This window comes from Cordyceps militaris (genome assembly GCF_000225605.1).
Source record: "Cordyceps militaris CM01 unplaced genomic scaffold CCM_S00010, whole genome shotgun sequence".
Taxonomy (NCBI): domain Eukaryota; kingdom Fungi; phylum Ascomycota; class Sordariomycetes; order Hypocreales; family Cordycipitaceae; genus Cordyceps; species Cordyceps militaris.
Window position 1 is genome coordinate 68,214 of NW_006271978.1, and position 19,371 is coordinate 87,584.

Below are 19,371 nucleotides of genomic sequence, written 5' to 3' on the forward strand. Positions count from 1 at the left end.
ACCACTCATCTTCTGCATCTTGAACGCTCTTAACTCAGGCCGCGGAATCCATCGCAATCGTCCAACTCATCTCCTACTATTTCTCTTCTATACGCACTTATCTGAGCCATGTACACTGGTGGTCACGCTCAGATGTCTTCCAACAACTTCTCTTCTCAGCCCGGCAACGGTTTGCCCATGGCTCCTGCCGGCCTTTCTTCCCGCCGTGGTAGCCACAACATCAAGCCGCTCTCATTTGATGGCGCCAATCACCAAGCCGTCCACGACAACGGCGCACCTACCCCGAGAACTAGCAGGTCTCATCTCCTCGCTGGATTGCGCACCGCACCCAAGTCTTCCACGGCTACTTCTTTCGGTCCTGCCTCGCCCACAGCCCAGCAGTTTGCTAGAAGCAGCATGGCTGCCAATCTGCACGGATACTCCCAGGAAACCTACTACAACGCTCCCAAGACGGCCTTTCCTCAGTATACGTCTCAGCAGCAGCATCACCAGCAGCACCAGCAGCCCACCTACCAGTCCGCCGTGAACCAGCATTTCGCTGTTGAGCAGGTCCTGGCCCCTCCTGAGCTCTCAATGGAGGAACAGGCTCAGGACCCGAACCTCTACGCCCAGCTCGTTGCTACAAACATGTACCTTGCCCAGCGCCAGCAGCTTCTGCAGCAGCAGCTTAGAAATGTGCAGGCTGCCGCCGCCCAACACGCCGCTCAGCAGCAGTTCCAAAACCTCAACATCAACGGCCCTCAGTTGCACCATTTGTCCTCTTTTGAGCAGCTGCAGCAGCAGCAGCAACAACAACAACAGCAGCTGCAGCTACAAGCCGCCATGAGCCAGGGCCAGCAGGTTTATCTCAACCAGGCCACTGGCCAGTACTTTGTCGACACCAGTGCTTCTGCTCAGTCGCCTATGCACTACCGCGATAGCAGCACCTCGTCCTTCAACTCCCTTCAGCAGCTCCAGCTTCAACTCCAGCAGCAGCAGCAGCAGCAGCAGCAAGGTCTGCCTCGCGTCCAGGTATCGCCTCCTCCAGAGCCTCATCGCAGCTCCCTCCGCAGCGTCTCTCCTCCTAAGCGATTTGACTCTCCTTCGGACACGACGCCTCTGCCCCCTCCCTCCGCCAATGCCTTTCGTCGCGGCCATAAGAAGGCCTCGTCTCTGGCGCCCGTCAACAGTATTCTCGCCTCTGCCCTAGCTTCGGATGGTCCCAAGTCTGCTGGTCCCAAGACGGCCTCTTTCCCCATCACTCCCCTGACTGGTGGTTATGGTCCTGGCCAGGCTCGTGCTGGCGAGCACCCTGTTCGTCAGCCCCGTGGCCCGCCCTCTCTCGATGAGCTCAAGGCCAGGCCCACCGCCAAGCACGAGGGTTCCAAGAACTTCGCCACACGCACCCGACGATCTGCTGTCCACAACCTGGTTCGCGCTGGCCTGTCTCGCCGCAAGTGTACTGGCAGCTCCTCCGGTAGCATGAGCCCCGTTTCCGAGACGGCCGAGGACTCTGGCTCTCCTATTACTGATAACGACTCAGACTCTGGGGGTAGCGGCTCCGGCAGTCTTGCTGGTGAGGAAGAATGTACCAGCTCCAGGACTTCAGCTAGCGGCGGCTGGGGAGCTATTGGCTCTGATCGCCCTGGCTCTCGTCAGAGGGCTCGCAAGAGCGATGACCCGGACTCGACTGGCAGCTTTGCCAACGTCTTCAAAAAGGACAACGATGACGTGCAGCGCAAGGCCCCCAGGATGGTGCTCACCAGCGTTGAGAAGCGCAAGGCTACCCCTGCGGCTTGAGCAGACTGCTCCTTTCTTTTCCATGTTCATTTTTTTGTTTTAATCTTTACGACTAACGCCCGGACACTGGTGATATGATTGCTCGGATTACCCGATTGCATTTGAATTTTCGCCTCTTCTTTTTCTTTTCTTCTCTCATTTTATGCGCCGTCCATGCAACTCGACAGTTGCTGGCGACTACATAACTATCCAACCAACTATAATTCACTTCTCGGTCTGTCATTCATGGATTATTATACTTATTATTTTACGGCCTTGCACAATGGGAATGGTTTCCCTTGGAACATTACAGAGGAGGAATAGTGGACGAACGAAAGCCATGTTTTGGTTTTTCTCTTTTTCTTTTTATGGATTCGAGATTTCTCTGCAACATTGACGAGGAGACCTAGCGTATAGCTCCTCCCCCACTTGCTCGTCTCTGGAAACAGACGGCCTGGTTGCGTGCCGTCCAGGGCATCCGTTGAACGGACCTGGACAGCGCAGTGGTGGAATTGACATTCGATGGTTGTTTTGGAGGGACTTGTCTTTGTAACCCTCATTTTTCTTCACCTCTTGAAAGAATTATTCTCTTCTTGGCTTCTCCTTGTCTAATGACTCTTCTTTGTATTCTTGGTCTAACGCTGGTAAGTCCATCCGTTACTTGGAATCGGAAAGATTATTTTGTCTTGGAGAGCTTGCGCATGGAGGAAAACTGTAGTTTAGAACCGGCATAATACACAACTTATTGGCCTTGATTCGCATCATTTCTCTCCCTTAATAATTTATTTGGGTGGGTTTCTAGGGGATATAATCAAGTATATTGCTATTCGAACATTTTTTCCTCGCTGCCCACCTAGTACTATACTGGAACTATGCGCTCAACAAAAGGGGGTTATCGTGCGGATATAATACTGTCAATAAAAAAATGTATGTTGGATTGTATGCCCCCCACCCCCGCCCGTCCTTTTGTTTCGCCCTTCCTTTTGGTATGGTCTATAAACCACGTAAAACAATAACTTGGCAGTTCCTGCCCGGTCATAACAATGGTAGTTGCATCCCCTTCCCCCCGCCCGCCGTACTGGCCAATATAAAAGAAAGAAAGAAAAGGCAGAGATAACTGGTAATGATGCAAATGTTGGAACAAAAACGCCCGTCGCCCTCTTCAACGTAACAATCGCCCGTGCCTCTAGGCTGTCACGCCGGTTGTTTTGCATCGAGACGTCCTACCCATCTATCCCCTCAAATATATCCTCATTCCCCTTCCCATCTATACACGGGAACAACAAAACACAACACCCTGGCAAAGCTATATTAATGGCTTGATTGAAATGGCCGTGTGTGGTTGTCGGCCTCATCATTTCACCACCTGGCATCGCTAGTCCCGTGTACTCGTCTCTTGCTAGTCGGTTCCCGAGCAGTGCTCTCCCGCCGTCCGCTCCCTGCGGCGGCGGCGGCTGCTCCCCCACCAGCGCCGGCGATGGCTGCTGCGGCGCCCCAGGGACCCATCATCATGCGGGCCGCCGCACCGCCGCTGCTGCTGGCGCCACTGCCATTTTCCTTATTACTGGCGCTGCTGTCGCTACGCACGACCATGGGCGGCGCGGGCTCGCCGCGGATGCCGGTGCCGAGCACACCGCCCCTAGACGTGATGCTGGCCAGCGAGGTCCGCGGCAGACGGCTCTTGGCCGCCGAGGACGCAGAGGACGGGGGCATCATGAGGCCGCTGCTGCTATGACTGCTCGTCGTGGAGCTGGCGTCGCCGCTGACGCGCCGCGGTAGGTTGGTGCCGTCGCGGCTCCGCGGGCGGTACTGCTGAAACAGCAGGTTGTCGCGGTCTAAGACGCCGCCGCCTCCGCCGCTGCCACTACCGCCACTGCCGCCTGCAACGACGCGCCGGGGACTGGCGGCGACTTCAATAAGGGCGTTGCCGGCGAGGCTGGCGCGGCTTCGATGGGTCGGCGTCTGCGGAAAGGAAATGGACGATTGCAGGCTAGGGGGCGTGTAGCTGGTGTTGCGTCGCGTGGCGGAGCGTCGCGAAGACGAGGCCGAGTTGGTTTGGGAAGAGGCGATGCTGTCATGGCGCATCACCGCGCTTGGCGAGGGACGGCTTTCGAGATGGGATCGCACCAGCTCTGCCGCCAGGTTTCGTACCAAAACAGCAGAATCAATTTCGGCCAGCGTTTGAATCACTTCCATCAGTGATCGTACCTGAGCGCTGTTGAGAGACGTGGTGCCGTCGCCCTTGCCAAGGACGGTGTCGCAGGTATCGATAATGGTGCGCACCAAACGCAGCAAATTCAAACGAACGACAGCCTTTTTGTGTCCGAGTCGCTGCGCGATGCCCGCAAACATTTCTGGCTTGGCGAGCGAGGCGGCGACGCCAGGACTCAGGCGCAGCAACTTGAGCAGAGGCTCCAGGAGGTTGGAGTCGAAAGAGTTGAGACGATTCGTGTTGAAGCCGCTGATGATGGCTCTTGTGAAGCCGCCATCAATCAGGTGGCTCTCCACGTTGGCCGTCTCCTCTTGCAGCCATACGAGAATGGCATCAAGCGCTGTGACCTGCCAATATTGGTCAGTCAGTAGGGACACGTAAAACTCGAGACCCTTGTTTTGCCACAGGTATCGACGGCCCTTGGACCCGGAGTGTGCCATGTCGCAGAGTATCGGCAGCACAAATTCCTTTGGCGGTCGATCTGTGCGCATGATGCGCAGAAGCAGCGGGATGATGCCGCCAACAGCGGCATCTTCCTGGCGTTCCTTGCTTAGACGGCACAGGTTGAAAAGGGTATTCAAGACTTGATTCGACATTTCGCGGAAATGTATCTGTCCTCTCTTCATGCTATAACCGAGCAAGTCAATGAGAAACTCGATGGCATCAGCGGAATGCAAGGTTTCAATCGTTGTTGACAGCATGGACAGATTCTTAATGAACTTGAGCATCGTAATCTGATGCACCGGAGTCATGCGGCGCAAATCCTTCAGAACGCTCTTGAGCACCTGTCGGTCTGCCACAACCTCCTTGACGTAGTTTTCCGCCTGGCTGAAGAGGTAGAAGATGTTGACAATGCGACCCTCGATGAGCTCTCCAAGCTCATCCTCGCCTTCTTCATCTAGCACGCGGTGCAGAACGAGAGCGAGAGGATACAAAATTTTGCTCCGCGAAAAAATTCGGCAGAAGTCATTCTTTGGTGTCGGCCCTTGTAATTCAAAGACGTTCCAGATACCATTGACGCCAATGAGAACCAGATCTCGGGCGTTATCATAGTCCTCGTCAAGGAATTCCACGAGGACGTTGAGACCACCGGCAGACACAAACATTTGCAGTGTCAGTGTTGACGTCTGGTACATTTGGCGCACGAAAGCCGCAGCCTCAAGGCGGATCTCATCCGAGTACTGTCGAGCGGCAAACTTGGTGATGATGGGCATACCACCAACGAAACAGAGGTTTTCTTGGATTTCGACATCATCAAGAATAATGGCATTGACCACTTTCAGAAGCTGCAGGATCATATACTGCTTACTTTTGACAGTGCAAGGTTCCAGAATCTCGAGGATGGGGAGAAGGCCGTGGGCGCTGATGATGAGATTCTTGGCTTCTGTATTCTCCCATAGCAGAGAAAGTAAATCTTCTGCAGTTTCAATCAGAGCCGTTTCGCCTTGCTCCATTGTAAGAGATCGGACCAGATCTTCCACCTTTTCTCCTAATCGCGCGTGTCTGTCACGAGCAATATTTGCTTCCAGATCCATCTCATCCCAACCAGGATCCATCAGCGCAAACGGGTCGTCTTCGTCCTCGTCGTCGCCAAGCCAAGAGTTGCTTGACACCTTGGAGAGTAGCATCAAGCCACCATCTTCAGAGCCACGTTCGCTGACTGGCTTAGTAGCACTGGAGCTTTCGGGGCCAAACACATCTGAAAAGTCTTCATCGTCGTCCTCGGCAAACTTTTGAATTTCCACAGATGACCGCGTGCGTCGCATTGGTCGATCAGGTAGGACTGAGGGTCTGGCAGCAGGCTTTTTCTTGATACTGCCGCCATCGGGGGCGAGCATGGAGCGTGGAAGGCTTGTTAGATCTGAAGGATGGAACAACTGGGGTGAGTCCGGACCGCGAATGCCCTAATCACGTTAGAAAGACTTGCTTGTAATGACACTTGGTGTACAAACCTTTTTAACTTGGTTAACTCGTTGGTTGAATTCATTGTCGTTTTCTAGAAACAAGTCGGAATAGTCCTCGGCGCTCTGTTCACGGAAGGCAATATCGTGTCGTGTCGGCAATTCAAACTTGTTGCCAAAATGGGCCTTGGGGGGAGATCTTGTCGGTTGCAAGGCGGAGCCTGCGGAGTTCGCGGGAATCGACTTTTGTCGAGTGTGCCTCCTAGGTTCGGCAACCTGCGCCGAAGCCTTGGAGATTGGTCGAATGGTTTGCTGTTGCAGGTCTAGGTCATATTGTGAGGGGCCTTTAATCGTGAGTAGCTCGCCCTCGAAGTCATCATCGTAGCTATTTTCATTTCGTAAATCATTTGCGGAAGCGAACGCCTTGAGACGATCGCTAGAGAGCATACCGCCAAAGTTATCTTGGGTTCGAAGATGTGGCAGCTGGAGCGCACTCGGCGAGAGGGTAGTGTCAAAATCATTGTCCCAATTGTCACTGTCGGCAAGCTCGGGAATCTTCAACGCTTGTACACCAAATTTGGACTTGGACATGGACAACGGCCCCTTGGCGGGCGTTCCTCCCGGGAATCGGGCAGCTGGTGGGGCGTCTGAGCCGGTTGAAGTTCGTAGATGGGCATCCGAAGAATTGAGAGCCTTGTTCCACTGTTTGACTTCCTCGACGGCTTGATTGAAGTTGGCAGGTGCCTTGGCCACTGGAGCAGCGGCTCGGCGGCATCCGACAATCCAAGCGTGCTTCAGCAGCTTCCGTGCTGTGACTCGCAGATTGGGGTCTTTTTGGAAGCATTGCATGAGGAAATCTCTTGCCGCGGCCGAAATGCCTTCTGGTAAAGGAGGGTGGTCATCGTTGACAATGGCAAAAAGCGCAGGCATTGCTGCTAAATTATGGTAGGGAGGCCTTCCTTGGAGCAGTTCGATGACGGTGCAGCCCAAGCTCCAGATGTCAGAGGCTGAGCTGGCGCCAGAAAGTTGGATAATCTCTGGAGCCATCCAGTAGGGCGTGCCTACGACTTGAGCTTCCTTGTCTTGACCACCGGCCAGTGTGCTGGTGGAAACACCAAAATCGGCCAGTTTTACAGTGCCATCTTTGGTTGTGAGGATGTTTGCGCCCTTGATATCTCGATGGATTACACCCTGGTCGTGTAGGTACTGGAGACCTTGAAGGACTTGCGTCATATACACGCCGACAAGGTTTTCCGGAAATTTGCCGTATGCTTTACATATCGAGTGAAGGGAGCCATTTTCACAGTATCTGGGGCGAGTCAGCACGCAGCCGATCCATTGACTAAGGATCAAGGCTTACTCGAGAATGATGTTGAGGCAGTCAGTAGACTTGACAAAGCCAATATACTTGACAATATTGTCGTGCTAGATACATCAGTATGGGAGAAGCATCGGATGGGTGCATCCTGTGCGACGTACGTGGAGGTTTTTGAGCAGGTCGATTTCGCTCTACAAGTCGGAAAGGTGGTTAGCTTGGGGCGACACGACAGGAAGGCGGCGGGTGTTATGTAGCACACCTCAATCATGCGCAATTCACTCTTTGGCAGATTTCCAAGCTTGATCTGCTTGACAGCGACGGCCTCGCCCGTGTTCCAATTGAAGGCTTTGTAAACAGATCCAAATGCACCTTTGCCTAGGCACTCTCCAAGTCGCTAGAGGCAGGGTTTGTGTTAGAGAATGGCAACCGAGATCCAGTGGCGGACAACACGTGGTAGAGGTAGCTGGGAACATACATAATCTTTGAGCATGGGGTCTTGGTGCGCGGAGCTCTCCCGTATCTTCTCGCGGCGGGATGGGGTAGCCGGGGCCGAGCTCTTTTCCCGCGTAGCCACGATCCCGGGGCGGCCATCGCCGAATTGGGCGTGCCGATCACCGGGCATGGCTACCATGACAAGGCGGCTCGGCTTGAAAGCACGACCAGCCTCCGAGGACCGCTGTCTCTTTGCTCGCCGGGTGGGTCATGCAGCTTCTTTGATGCTGCAGCGGGCTCTATAGCAGATGGTAACCGGCTCGTCGAGATTGCGGCGGCGGATGTTGTGGCATCACACAAGGATCGAGGGACAACTATAGTTTCGTTTGGCTGCACACACGCGAGGGAGCGAATGGTTCGATGGCGGCCGGGGCCGGGTCTCGTCGTCCAGCAGCGAGTACTTTGCCGATGTCGAAAATGCAAGCTTCCAAGGCAAGGAACGAGAAGAGGGTAGGGTACGACGTCCGGAGTATGCGCGACTTGGGTCACATTCGATGCGTTGCGAAAGGCCCTTGAGCCTTGGCCGGGAGGCACGTGGGTAGTTGGGAGGGAAGGGCCGCGTCGCAGCTAGATGTTTGTTGTCGACTGTCGAGACAGGGCTACTACGAGGGCGGCGGTTTGTCGGATGCTTTACTGAGCATGCCGCAAGGAAAGGGCTTCAAGTGCAGCTATATGGCCAAAAAGGCGCGGCGCGGCACGGCGGTAGGGGTTCGGATACCCGTCTGGAGGGAGGAGGGTCGGACGAAAGATGTTGTCGAGAGGAAAAACGGCAAGGTGCCTAGGCGGCCGGGGCTATCGTGAGCTTGGACGTTGGTGGGTGCGGACAGCTCGTGCGGGAGGTGCAAAGGGAGTGGTGCAATGAGGTTGATGTCGCTGGGGTAGTTCAACTGGCCAGCTGCAAAGCTGCAGAGACGAACAAGGCCAGAGAAGGAATAAAACTCGACCGTGTATGGTGGTTTGTGGTGCGTTGTGTCGATGGTTCCGTCGTGACAACCGAAGCAAGGGAGTGGAGTAACATGGTACCTGCTTCTGATCCAGGGCACAACAAGGGCCATTCCAGGTGCTTACAGGTGCTTACAGGGAGGGGGGTTGGACGAGCTGAGCCGCTAAACCGCGCTGAAGGGAGTCGCAGCGTTGATGCATTCGTCCGTCCACAGAGTAGTTAGCAAAAGAGCAGGAAAGCTTGAAATGTTTATTTGCCAAAAACTCCCTCTATTATTCCCTCCGAGCCTCCGGATAAATCCCTCCCGCGCATATGCAGCCACTGCTCCGCGGCTCAGGCACGCCAGTCAGTGCCGCCCAACAGCCTTCACCAGCCTAGGTAACCAGCAGCTGGTACAAATTACAGGTAGGGTGCTACCTCAACAAGGCGCAACCTACACCTCTCCATCCTGAGATCTTCAAGATATTCCAAGACATGCAAGAAATAACTACAGGCACAAAAACATAACTAGCACAATCTCACCTCCCATCTTCCAGGCCGACTATGCCCGCCCACCGCATACCAACCAGCTGGCATGCCTGCTCGCCCTCGTGCCACCGCCGACCTCAGCCCGCCATTGGACACATCCCTGGCCGCCACAACGTCCGTCGCATGCCGAGATGCCCCTGCCAGGCCGCCATTAAGTAAAATGTAACAATTGTATGGAAACAATGCGCCCAGTGCACAATACTGAAACTTTAGCTGCATTGAAAGAGGAAGATCCTCCAAGAGCTCGCAACCAAAGAACCACCCACCCATTGTCTCTGCGACGACTATGCCCATCCATAGAACAGAGCAGCATGTCCAACAGTACACACACACATTGACATCTCTACCCAGCAATATCGCTTCACATAATGGAGCTAGTGATTCAAGTTGCGTCGCTTAACCCCGTGTCACTCTGCTGCCCAACCAGCGCGACCCCAGCCTTGCTGTCTTGCTGCCCGCTCTATTTATAGGTCCCTGCACTACCCTCCACAGGCGCCTCACTCCATGTTATCATGTCTTGCGACAAAAAAGAACTGCTAACATTGGCTGCATACTGTATGAGTTTCTGAGTACGAATTAGCAATTATCAAAATGGTCGTCCATCACATCCCTCAGACCATCTCAACTATGCACTGCCTTGTCTGCATAAATACACACTTCATGGTGCCCACCCCAGGCGGCCCCAGGCGTACATATATTCATGCAGATCGGATAATGTACAGCGAGCTGCTTCGCACAGCATACTTCTTCAAATTCATAACACCATCGTCAAATAGCGCCTAAGCATCCCTTGAAGTATTAGCGCCGAAGAATATATCATGTATCCCACGCACAACTTTCGTAGTGCACTTCAATCCCAATGACAATCTCGACTGGACCGCTGCTGGGAAGCGCAACTGAATGCCTAGTTTGTACCCTGTTGAGACAGTGTGCGGCTGAGGCCAGCCTCAGCCCACCATTCCTCCGGAATGTCTTCTCGTTGCGCTAGGCTTCGCATGATGTGCTGCATCCCAGACCAGTCTTCCTCTGCGGGTGCTGCAACGGGCGAGAATGCCATCATCCTAGCATTCCGCGCCAGGTTCGTATCCTCCTGTCCTCCTGCGCCCATGGAAGCCCGACTGGCCCCCGAATTTCGGCTGCTGGTATCCGGTATCGGTACTCCGTTCAGGGCCTGTCGCTCCGCTATGCTTGATGCACCGAGGCGTGCGAAGCCAGGAGGCCCTTCCCGCATGCGGTTGGCGGATCGTGCGTAACGCGCAATCGTCGAATTTTGACTACGAGGCTCTGTTCGGCTTCGATATGCAGCGCGAAACCCGGCAGCCACATTGTCACCTTCGTCTATATCAGAGTGCTCGCAAGCTGAATCGCATCCCGTATCTATAGGCGCGTCGTCAAAGCCGTCGGGGAGTATCGAACCACCACTGGACGGTTGTACAGCAGTTGGCTGTGCTGCAGATGGCCATGATGCGGCTGGCTGCGCTCTAGACGTTTGTGTTGCGGATTGGTTGGCGCTCTGCACATCAGTCCCTGAAGCAAACGATGTGTTTGTACTCGGTGGCTGCGGATCCGGCGCCAAGGTCGTGTGCAGCGTGTCCCACCCGTCTGGGCTGAGACTTCGCTCGCGGTCACCTAGACCGTCCGCAAAGGTCCTGTAGAGATTGCCCGGGGTTCGGCGCGGGGGGGACGCGTCACGCGCAAGATGCGAAACGCGAATACGCCGCTGGCGACTATTCTGGGCTGCCTGTGACATTGCCTCTGTAGCCAACGGCGAAGACGTGCGCGCACGCGCCGCCACCATCGCGTCAGGGCTGCGCGTAAAGCGGGATGAGATCGGAGTCATCTATAAAAGAAATGAGTTACTCTTGCAACTACCAGATTGGTGAAGCACATACCATTCGCGGGCGCCGGCCTCGTCCTTGTGGGTCAATAGACCACCAACCAAGATCAGTGTCCTGGTTATCCGCTGCTGCTGGAGGGCCATAGGGCAGATCATGCCAGCTGGTACCAAACACCGAAGACATGTGCTCTTCCATATACTGCCTGTGGCGTTGACTTCTCTGAGCTTCCTCGACGTGCTCTTCCAGACGTTGCTCTTCCAGACGTTGCCTGTTGAGTACGCTTCTGTGGGTATCATCCGGTGACCGGCCGTCAAGAGAGGGAGACGGGCGTTCCCGCAGATCCATGCGAGTATAGTCTGACGCCGCATCCGACTCAATCCATGGCAGCGGCCGCTCCTGGGGGTCTCTCGTGCCCAGTGTACGCTGAACGGGGCCGTAGATTCGGGCCGCCGCGCGGCGAACCACGTTGCGCTGGCGTTCCCGCTCACTCGGGCGATCGGCGCGACGGATGGAAGTGCGCGAGGGCGATGTAGACCTGTTTTTGGGGGCGGCTTTGCGAGCCACGTCGGATTCGACAGGAGCGACAAAAAGTCTATTCAATGCGGGATGATTAGCGAATTGGCTCGGCTGCCATTTTGATGATGGATTCTTGTTCGGCGCGCGCTCGCCCGTGTAACCATCTATTTCTCTAAGCTGAGCCGCATCAATGCAGTGAGCGCGCGCAACATGCAAGTCAGGATAAAACCGCACAAGGCAAGAGATGGAGCATTGAACAGAGGATGATACGACACAAGATAGATGCGCAGCAGAACGCGCCAGATCAGAGAGAGGGTTGGAAAACATGGCGCACTTACGGAAGACCCATGTCTGCGATGCCGTCGAATGGAAGTTGGCTGCCTGCGAAAAAGCAGCAACGTAATGGCTCAGACGACCAGCACGAGGAAGAAACGACTACGGCTGCGACGCGACAGAGAGGCAGTCTGCTGTGTTGTGATAGCTTCGAAGTGATCGCGGTGTTGTAGACTGGTGGAGAGACGAAAAACGGAGCCGCCAGTCGAACGGGGGATGGTGAGGTTGCCAGGACGTGCGACAGGGGTGAATAAATGTGGTGGTGGTGCGGGTGGTGCGGTGGTGCGGTGGTGCTTGACGTTGCATAAAAAAATAAAAAAACTCGAGTCAGCCCCCGTCCGGAGCGGGTAATCAACTTTCCGACATACTGTGGCGCAGCGAACTTCAATGTGTGGCGCGGCGACCTCACTTTAAATCTCAGGCTTGCTATCACATCGGTCACATGCTTAGCATCATATCACGCAATAACGCTCATCTTCATGACAGCGTCAATGAAGCGCTCGACTTGGCTCATCACTTCGTTTGTCATATTCTGACCTGAACGGAGCCTATAGTCTCGCAGCAAGGCGGCCGTCATGCCTTCCGCCAGGGACCTCAAACGTGCTCTGGACCGCGTCAGGACAGCCATCCCAGCGCAAAGGAAGCTCGAGGGCGACAGGCGCAATATTCGTCTCGGCCTGGAGCGTATCACCCGAGCAATCCAAAAGGAGCAATCTTGGACAGGAGTCCACGTTGGAGGGACCAATGGCAAGGGCTCGATATGCACGCTCCTTTCCTATATGCTTAAGCAATCGGGTGTTAGCCATGGCGTCTTTACATCCCCGTCTCTCTTTGGCGCACGCAATGGAATCACAATCAATGGAATGTATCCAAACGAAAGGCTCTACGAGTCCGAGATCAGAAGCGTGCAGACCCGGTTTCACAGGGCCGCCTCTGGCTGGACATTTCAGACTGGCGAGGATCCTGGCGAGCTGACGCCATTTGAACTCGACACGGCTGTTGCATTCCGAATATTCAATACGCTGCGCGTGAAATACGGCATTGTCGAAGTTGGCATGGGTGGTGGCTCCGATGCCACCAATGCCATGCACGAAAAGGGCGTCACTGTGATATCCAAGATTGGTCTCGACCATCAAGAGTATCTGGGGAACACGATTGAAGAGATTGCGGGTGTCAAAGCCGGCATCATGCGGCCATTTGTACCCTGCGTCATCGATCATACCAACTCGATCGAAGTGCTGCGCGTGCTCACAGACCATGCACGCAGTATTGGCGCCCCATACTACTTGACCGACGACCATACCGAATTGCTAACTCCAATTGATGCGGACAAGTACCAACTCGAGGACTATGAGAGACAAAATCTGCTCTGTGCGTTGTTAGCTTTCAAGAAGCTCCTCCCTGACATGGAAATCGACCTCAACAAGCTGCTGTCGAAGCGCCCATACCCACCCGGGCGAAAGGACCTAATTTCGGTGCGCGATCTTACCAATGGACTTCGCGAGCAGCCCATATTTGTCGACGGCGCGCATAACATGCTCGGCGTCCAGGCTCTCGCGACCTACATTGATAACCAAATGCGCCAGGGCGACGAGCCCGTCACCTGGATCATGGGCCTCTCGGCAAGCAAAACGAAACCCTTTGCCTCCCTCATCGAGACGCTGCTGCGGCCGCAGGATCGTTTCGCCTTTGTCGAGTACCAGCCGCTCCCCAACGAGCCGTCGGCGGCACCTGCCCAGCTCGGACGGGAGATTGCCGAATCCATCGTGACCAGCCCCGAGCAGCTCTACGACGGCGACCCCAGCGTCGACGCGGCCGTCCAGTGGGCGTGCGACAAGGCCGGTGAGCAGGGCCCCATTGTCGTCACGGGCAGCCTGTATCTCATCCGCGAGTTGTACAACACCGAGGGCGTGCACACGCGGCGCAAGTTCAAGACGATGCGGCCCGGGCGCTCGCAGCTGTGGTACTACACGCAGCTCGCGCAGACGCGTGAGCTGACTGAGGCGGAGGCGCGCGAGTTCAAGCAGGCGCGTCGCCACTGGCGCCTCAACCCGATACGCAGCTCTGCCCTCGTCGCCCCCGACGAGAGCAGCAACCAGGAGCCGCCGCGCACCTCGGCCATTGTGTCCGACGAGACGAAGAAGGTGCACAGCCGCGCCGCATACCACCAGAACCAGGCCACGCGCTATGCGCAGGCCATTGAGTGCATCGAGCTCGATACGGAAAAGGGCGTGCCGACCAGGAAAGGGGCGGCGCCGGCCGAGCGCGTGGACATGGTGCGGACCGTCAAGGAGCTGATTCGGCGCCAGGGCGAGCACATTGCCGCGTACCAGGACGCCATGTACAAGCTACGCGGCTACCGGGTCGCCATCCCCGAGATGAAGTTTATGAGCTATTCGCAGATTTACGGACGTCCGCCGGGCCCTGCACGCCGCAAACGAGAGCATGCTCCTAAGCAAGATGGAGGAGATGAGAGCGCAGAGCTGCGACCGAAATCTCAACCCGGAACTCAGTCGGATGGCTCGAAGCAATCAGATGCAGACAACGGTGAAAGGAGCTAAGCATTTTTTTCACTCCTCATTTTCTTGTACACTATCGATACCATTTCGGACTTTGTTTGCAGCGAACCGTGGCGACTTCATGTAAATTTGTTTACGGTTTCACCGCTTAATTGTATACCATTTAGACAAGAACTAGCGACGTTTGACGTCCCTATACAAACTCATTCATTGCTGATGAGCGCCTCTAGAATTACTGGTGCCAGCTACTGGTCTCTGCTTTCTTGCTCGCCTTGGCGCCCCCCGACATGTTAATCGAGGACTGCGTCGCTGGAATCGTACCACAGAGTGTCAAGGAGTCACGCAGTGTCTGGGGGGCCACTGCGCCGCAAATTGGATCTCCCGGTGCACGCGTAGCGTAAGCCGCGCTGCCGGACGTTGGAGGATGATTCCTGTCTCCGGGCTTGGGGTGGTGGCGGCGGCGGCGGCAGAGGAGTGGACGCGGGATGAGAATGGCCGCGGACCGGGCGTGAGGAGCGTAGAGTGGGCTCAAGACTGTTGGTAAAATAGACGCGGCTGAATGCTGGATCCCGAGGCGCCGGAGCCGTTTCTTTGATACATCTTCTACATGGGCATCCTTGTAGATAAGTACATCACCGTACACACACCCACCACTCAAATCTTGGCCTTGCTCTCTCTCTCTCTTGGCCCTCGCGCGACCGCATCGACCAAAAACGCCACAGCATCCGTCACCATGTCCTTGCTGAATGCGTGCCCGACATCCTCATACACCCTGCTCTCCACGCTCATGGCCGGATACCAGCCAGCGCTCGCCTCCGTCAGCACGTCCACCACGGGCTGCCCGACCGCGGCCGGCACCAGCGTGTCGCGGCCGCCCGAGCACAGCAGCAGGCGCTTGCCCGCGACGCGGTGGCGGTCGAGCACGCTCCGCACGCGCTCCCGGTCGTCCTCGCCGAGCGGCACGTCCGGCACGGGGCGGCGGCGGTGGTTGTCGTCGGCGCCAAACAGCAGGGCCTTGGGGTCGTGCGCCGCGCACACGCGCGCCAGGCTCGGCGGGAAGTGGCTGCTGCCGAGGAAGCTGCTCCCCGCGGGGACGACGAGGTTGCCAGCGGCGGCGCGGGTGCTCATGAGGTCTATTTTTTTTTTTTCAGTCAGCGCATTTCTTCGTACTTGGTCAAGCCCCCCCCAACGTAACTCGTAAAGTCGGGACAGCCCACAACAACCACCGCGGCGTCGATGCGGTCCTCGCCGATCCACGCCTGCCAGGCGCTGTGCCCGCCGAGGCTCCAGCCCAGACAGACGTGGGCGGCGTCGGCGGCGCGCAGGCCGAGGTACGCCTCGACGAGGTCCATGAGGCCGGCCATGTCCGCGACGGCGCCCTTTACCATGCCGAGCATGTCGACGGCGTGCGTCGCGTTGCCGCCGTCCCAGGCCTCGTTGGCGGCGGCGCTGACGAGCCGCGAGCCGTGGTTGGGCATGTCAAACGCCAGCGCGACCAGGTTGCGCGACGGCGTCTGCGGGGCGGCGGCGGCGTGCCAGGCGGCGAGCACGCGCGAGGCAATGTCGGCCATGTGCCCGCGCGCCCGCGTGCGCGGGTGCAGCAGCCACAGGCAGGTGGTCGGCAGCGCCGACCGGTCGCCGGCGGGCAGCTCGTCGAGCCCGTAGACGTCGACGAGGAGGCCGCCCATGGGGAGGGTCTGCCGCGAGACGGCCGGCATGGGCGGTAGACCGCGTGTCTGGTAAGGGGCTGTGTTTTCGGGCATGACGCAGAACCGGCTGGATTTGGTGGGCGTGGGCGTGAGGTGTAGTCGTGATGGAGAGTGTTTGAGCCGAGGTGGGCGGACTGTAGGGTAGTCTCAAGGTGGGATGATGGCAACAGCTAGTGATGCGACCGGACCGAAGCAAGACGAATTCGAAATCAAAAAAAAATTAGTTTTTGTTTACTTCCCTTGTATTTCTTCTTGTTTCTATGTTATTTGTTTCCGTCATATTCTATAAACCGTGAGGTTCCGGGGTCCGACATGGCCCAACACGGTGCTATACGGCGGGACAGCCACAAATATAAAGCAATAAATTGAACAATGTTAAACTAGCTGCCTACTCAACCACATTGCCCTATTGCGGACTGCTAATCAACATAGTTTCATCATCATCTTGCCGTCGCTTGCCGTGCTTAGCCTGACAGTGGGCTCATCATTCACACACACAGCACCAGCCTCGGGGCAAATCTTTCAACGTGGCTGGCAGCTCAGCTGCCACTGGCAGTGACCTCCGACGTACCGGCACGCAGGGCACCGGCGGTCTACGGTGCAGCTGTGGCCGCGAGAGCAAAACTGGCCGCAGCGAGAAGCGCGCGGAAACAAGCCGCGAGGCACCTGCTCGGACCGGCTGCACTTGCCGACCGCGGCATCAAACCGCTTCATCACGGCGCCCTTGGCGTCTCCGTCCTTGTTGTACGTCTTGTAGTACGTCTCGGCCTCCTTGTCGTCGACGAGCGCCACGGCGGAGACACGCTCGTGGGTGTCGGGGTCAAAGTGCTGGTACAGCACGACGCCGTCCGCCGGCTTGTTGACGATGCTGAACGAGTCCGGGCCCGCGGCGGCCTCGGCCTTGACGAGCGCGTCCCGGCCGACCTGGATGTCGGGGTGCTGAGCCAGGAAGACGTCGGACTCGGTGCTGCTGGCGGCGAGCCCGACGTGGAGGGCGATGACGGCCAGCATGGTCAAGGCTTGGCTGGAGAACTTCATGTTGGCGGTTGTTTCGAGTGTAGCCTAGCAAGAGACAATATATTAACGTCATGTATCGATGGATCGCTTTTGTCTATACTTACTCTTGTAAAACTCTGAGTGTCTTTGCTTGGTAGTCGCTGCGGGATGCTGTGATGATTGTGAGTTGAATGTTCGAATTGGCAGCAACAACGGACCTTTATATACCTGTTCCGACACCCTTGAATCCCACGTCACTACATTATTTGGTTGCGTTCTGTCGAGTTCAAGCAGATGTCAGCTTAGTGCAGCTACATTGCCAAGTGTTCCACGACTTCTGCGGAGTAGAGCCTTGTCATTCCCAATGTACAAGACAGACATGGAAGCGGTTGCATACATGCATCACAACCACCAACTAGCTCTACTCGGCTCACCGGGCCTGTGCTATCAACAGCGTCGGTGCTTCCTCGAATCTTGAGTCTCGTTTGAGTGCCTTGCATCTGTGGAATGTACTACTACCCCATCATCTTTCGGATATCATACTCTGGTGACTGGGTCCTAGCCACTGACTTTTGTCAACATGAACTACCTCTTGATGCAAATATTTTTGCCCTTCTGTAAGTTGTGGTGTATGGCGGATGCGTAGACGGAACAGGCAACAACTTGTAAGACGCCATCGGAGAATTGCCCTCGCCGGCTCAATTGCAACTACTTCTTAGACATACATGTGCATTCAGTCGTGTACGTTTGTGATTAGGCCAAATGTGTTTCCTACAGCATTCACACCTTTATTTCCATCATTTTCTAACCTGCTGCTCAAATCTATGCCGCACTTGTATGCATGATGACCGTGCAGCGTTGTAGCCCTCCGGCCGTCCATGATTCTCATCGGCATAGACTTGATTTGGCTCTAGCACCAAATAAGCCAACTGAGGGGACGATCATGTTCGGATCGGCGCTCTCCCTCCGCGCGCGGTCAGCTTCGTGCGGCCCTCGCGTCTCATCAATAAGGATGCGTATAGCACACAGAGAAGCATCATGTTATCGAAGCACGCAGCCTTTCCTTTGCGCGAGTGAAGAGGGTATCTCCCCGCATTTTGCAATGCGTCTCTTTGCAAATGTCAGCTTACAGAAGTCAGTTGTATTCTGACTCCTGGCCTTGGGCCGACATGCACCAGTATCACGTATCCGCTGAGCATTTTCTAGTTCTGGGGAGGTTTCTCGGCAATCCTGCGGCTACCGAGCGCAGCCTGGCTTCCTTTCTGACAAGATAAAAAATTGTGACTAAACGATTTCTATGCAAGTCAGAGTTTTAGTGCAACCCAACTGGCTGAATTCCTGACTGTGGCTTACTACGCTTGCGAGCAGTCACCTGCGTTGCCACCACCCTATAAGTGCTTCCTCCTCGCCGAGCAAACAGCAAACGACGTCGCTCTCGCTGTCGCAGAGGCGTCTGAGTAAAAGTGCCATGCAGGTCGTGCATCAAATCTGCCACCAATCGACTGTCATGTACCCACTCCGAGCCTCGTTTCGGGACCGTGCCGAGCCCTCGTCTGGGGGATCATCGGGGCCGGGATGGCTGTTGCTCCCGCCAAGCGTGAGACATGCAGCCCACTGGTTTCTCTTTTTGCCTCGTACAGCCCATAAGCTCCTCTGTCGCACTTCGCCGGTCCTCGGCGTCGATGGGCGCGCCTCCACCAACACAATGCGTGCCCGATTCTACGGCCGCATTTCGGGCGGACGCGTCATCGACCCCCTGGACGCGGCAGCTCGTTGGCAAGATCTGCACAAGCCGCTGCGGACGGGGAGCATCACGCCGCTTTTACTCGCGGAAAAAAAACCTGGTGCCGTCGTCGTGGCGTTGTTGATACTTGAGCGGCACGATGCGGCTTCTCTTGGCCTATGCCGGCTTTGACCCTCGTGACCCCTCTCACAAGGATCTGCAGAGATTAAAGACACAGTTTGAGTTTTGTCTCCGCGTTGGGTGGACGACAGTCATGCTGCGCCTCTCTGTTCGTTCATTTTGATGATGGGGCGTCTTGGGCTGCAGAAGCGGTCTTGATCAGCCCTCGCCGTCAGCATAATTGCCGACTTTCAAAATTGTGCTCTCGGTGACGTCAAAGCCGTAATCGCCAAGTTGAAGATGCTTTGCAGGCCAGCTTGTTCTCGTATGACGGATACGTCGTCGCCCACAATGACTAAACTTGATACACGGCAGCGCTTCGACTTGGGCCGTTCCGTGAGTAAAGAACATCAAGAGGCTTATTCTACACCCACTACTGGTGCTCTCGGGCCCGTACCAATTAAA

General features: G+C 56.0%; 5 protein-coding genes across 5 annotated transcripts; 3 read left to right on the forward strand and 2 right to left on the reverse strand.

Annotated features, from left to right (window-relative positions):
• Nucleotides 1–132: 132 nt before the first annotated feature.
• CCM_09599 (uncharacterized protein) lies at nt 133–1,779 on the forward strand (the record flags this gene model as incomplete). The annotated part of the gene is made up of 1 exon (XM_006674732.1): nt 133–1,779. The coding sequence occupies one exon, from the start codon at nt 133–135 to the stop codon at nt 1,777–1,779; it is 1,647 nt and encodes a 548-aa protein (XP_006674795.1).
• Nucleotides 1,780–3,117: 1,338 nt separating this feature from the next.
• CCM_09600 (cell division control protein 15, cdc15) lies at nt 3,118–7,811 on the reverse strand (the record flags this gene model as incomplete). The annotated part of the gene is made up of 6 exons (XM_006674733.1): nt 3,118–5,874; nt 5,923–7,180; nt 7,232–7,296; nt 7,351–7,380; nt 7,449–7,583; nt 7,665–7,811. 6 exons carry the CDS (start codon nt 7,809–7,811, stop codon nt 3,118–3,120), a joined length of 4,392 nt encoding a protein of 1,463 aa, XP_006674796.1.
• A 4,603-nt stretch (nt 7,812–12,414) lies between these two features.
• Nucleotides 12,415–14,400, forward strand: CCM_09601 (dihydrofolate synthetase Fol3; the record flags this gene model as incomplete). The annotated part of the gene is made up of 1 exon (XM_006674734.1): nt 12,415–14,400. One exon carries the CDS (start codon nt 12,415–12,417, stop codon nt 14,398–14,400), a length of 1,986 nt encoding a protein of 661 aa, XP_006674797.1.
• A 612-nt stretch (nt 14,401–15,012) lies between these two features.
• Nucleotides 15,013–17,105, reverse strand: CCM_09602 (uncharacterized protein; the record flags this gene model as incomplete). Its single annotated transcript, XM_006674735.1, has 4 exons — nt 15,013–15,491; nt 15,554–16,201; nt 16,303–16,325; nt 16,639–17,105. 4 exons carry the CDS (start codon nt 17,103–17,105, stop codon nt 15,013–15,015), a joined length of 1,617 nt encoding a protein of 538 aa, XP_006674798.1.
• Nucleotides 17,106–17,643: 538 nt separating this feature from the next.
• Nucleotides 17,644–18,978, forward strand: CCM_09603 (uncharacterized protein; the record flags this gene model as incomplete). The annotated part of the gene is made up of 3 exons (XM_006674736.1): nt 17,644–17,680; nt 17,978–18,038; nt 18,432–18,978. The coding sequence occupies 3 exons, from the start codon at nt 17,644–17,646 to the stop codon at nt 18,976–18,978; spliced, it is 645 nt and encodes a 214-aa protein (XP_006674799.1).
• Nucleotides 18,979–19,371: the final 393 nt, after the last annotated feature.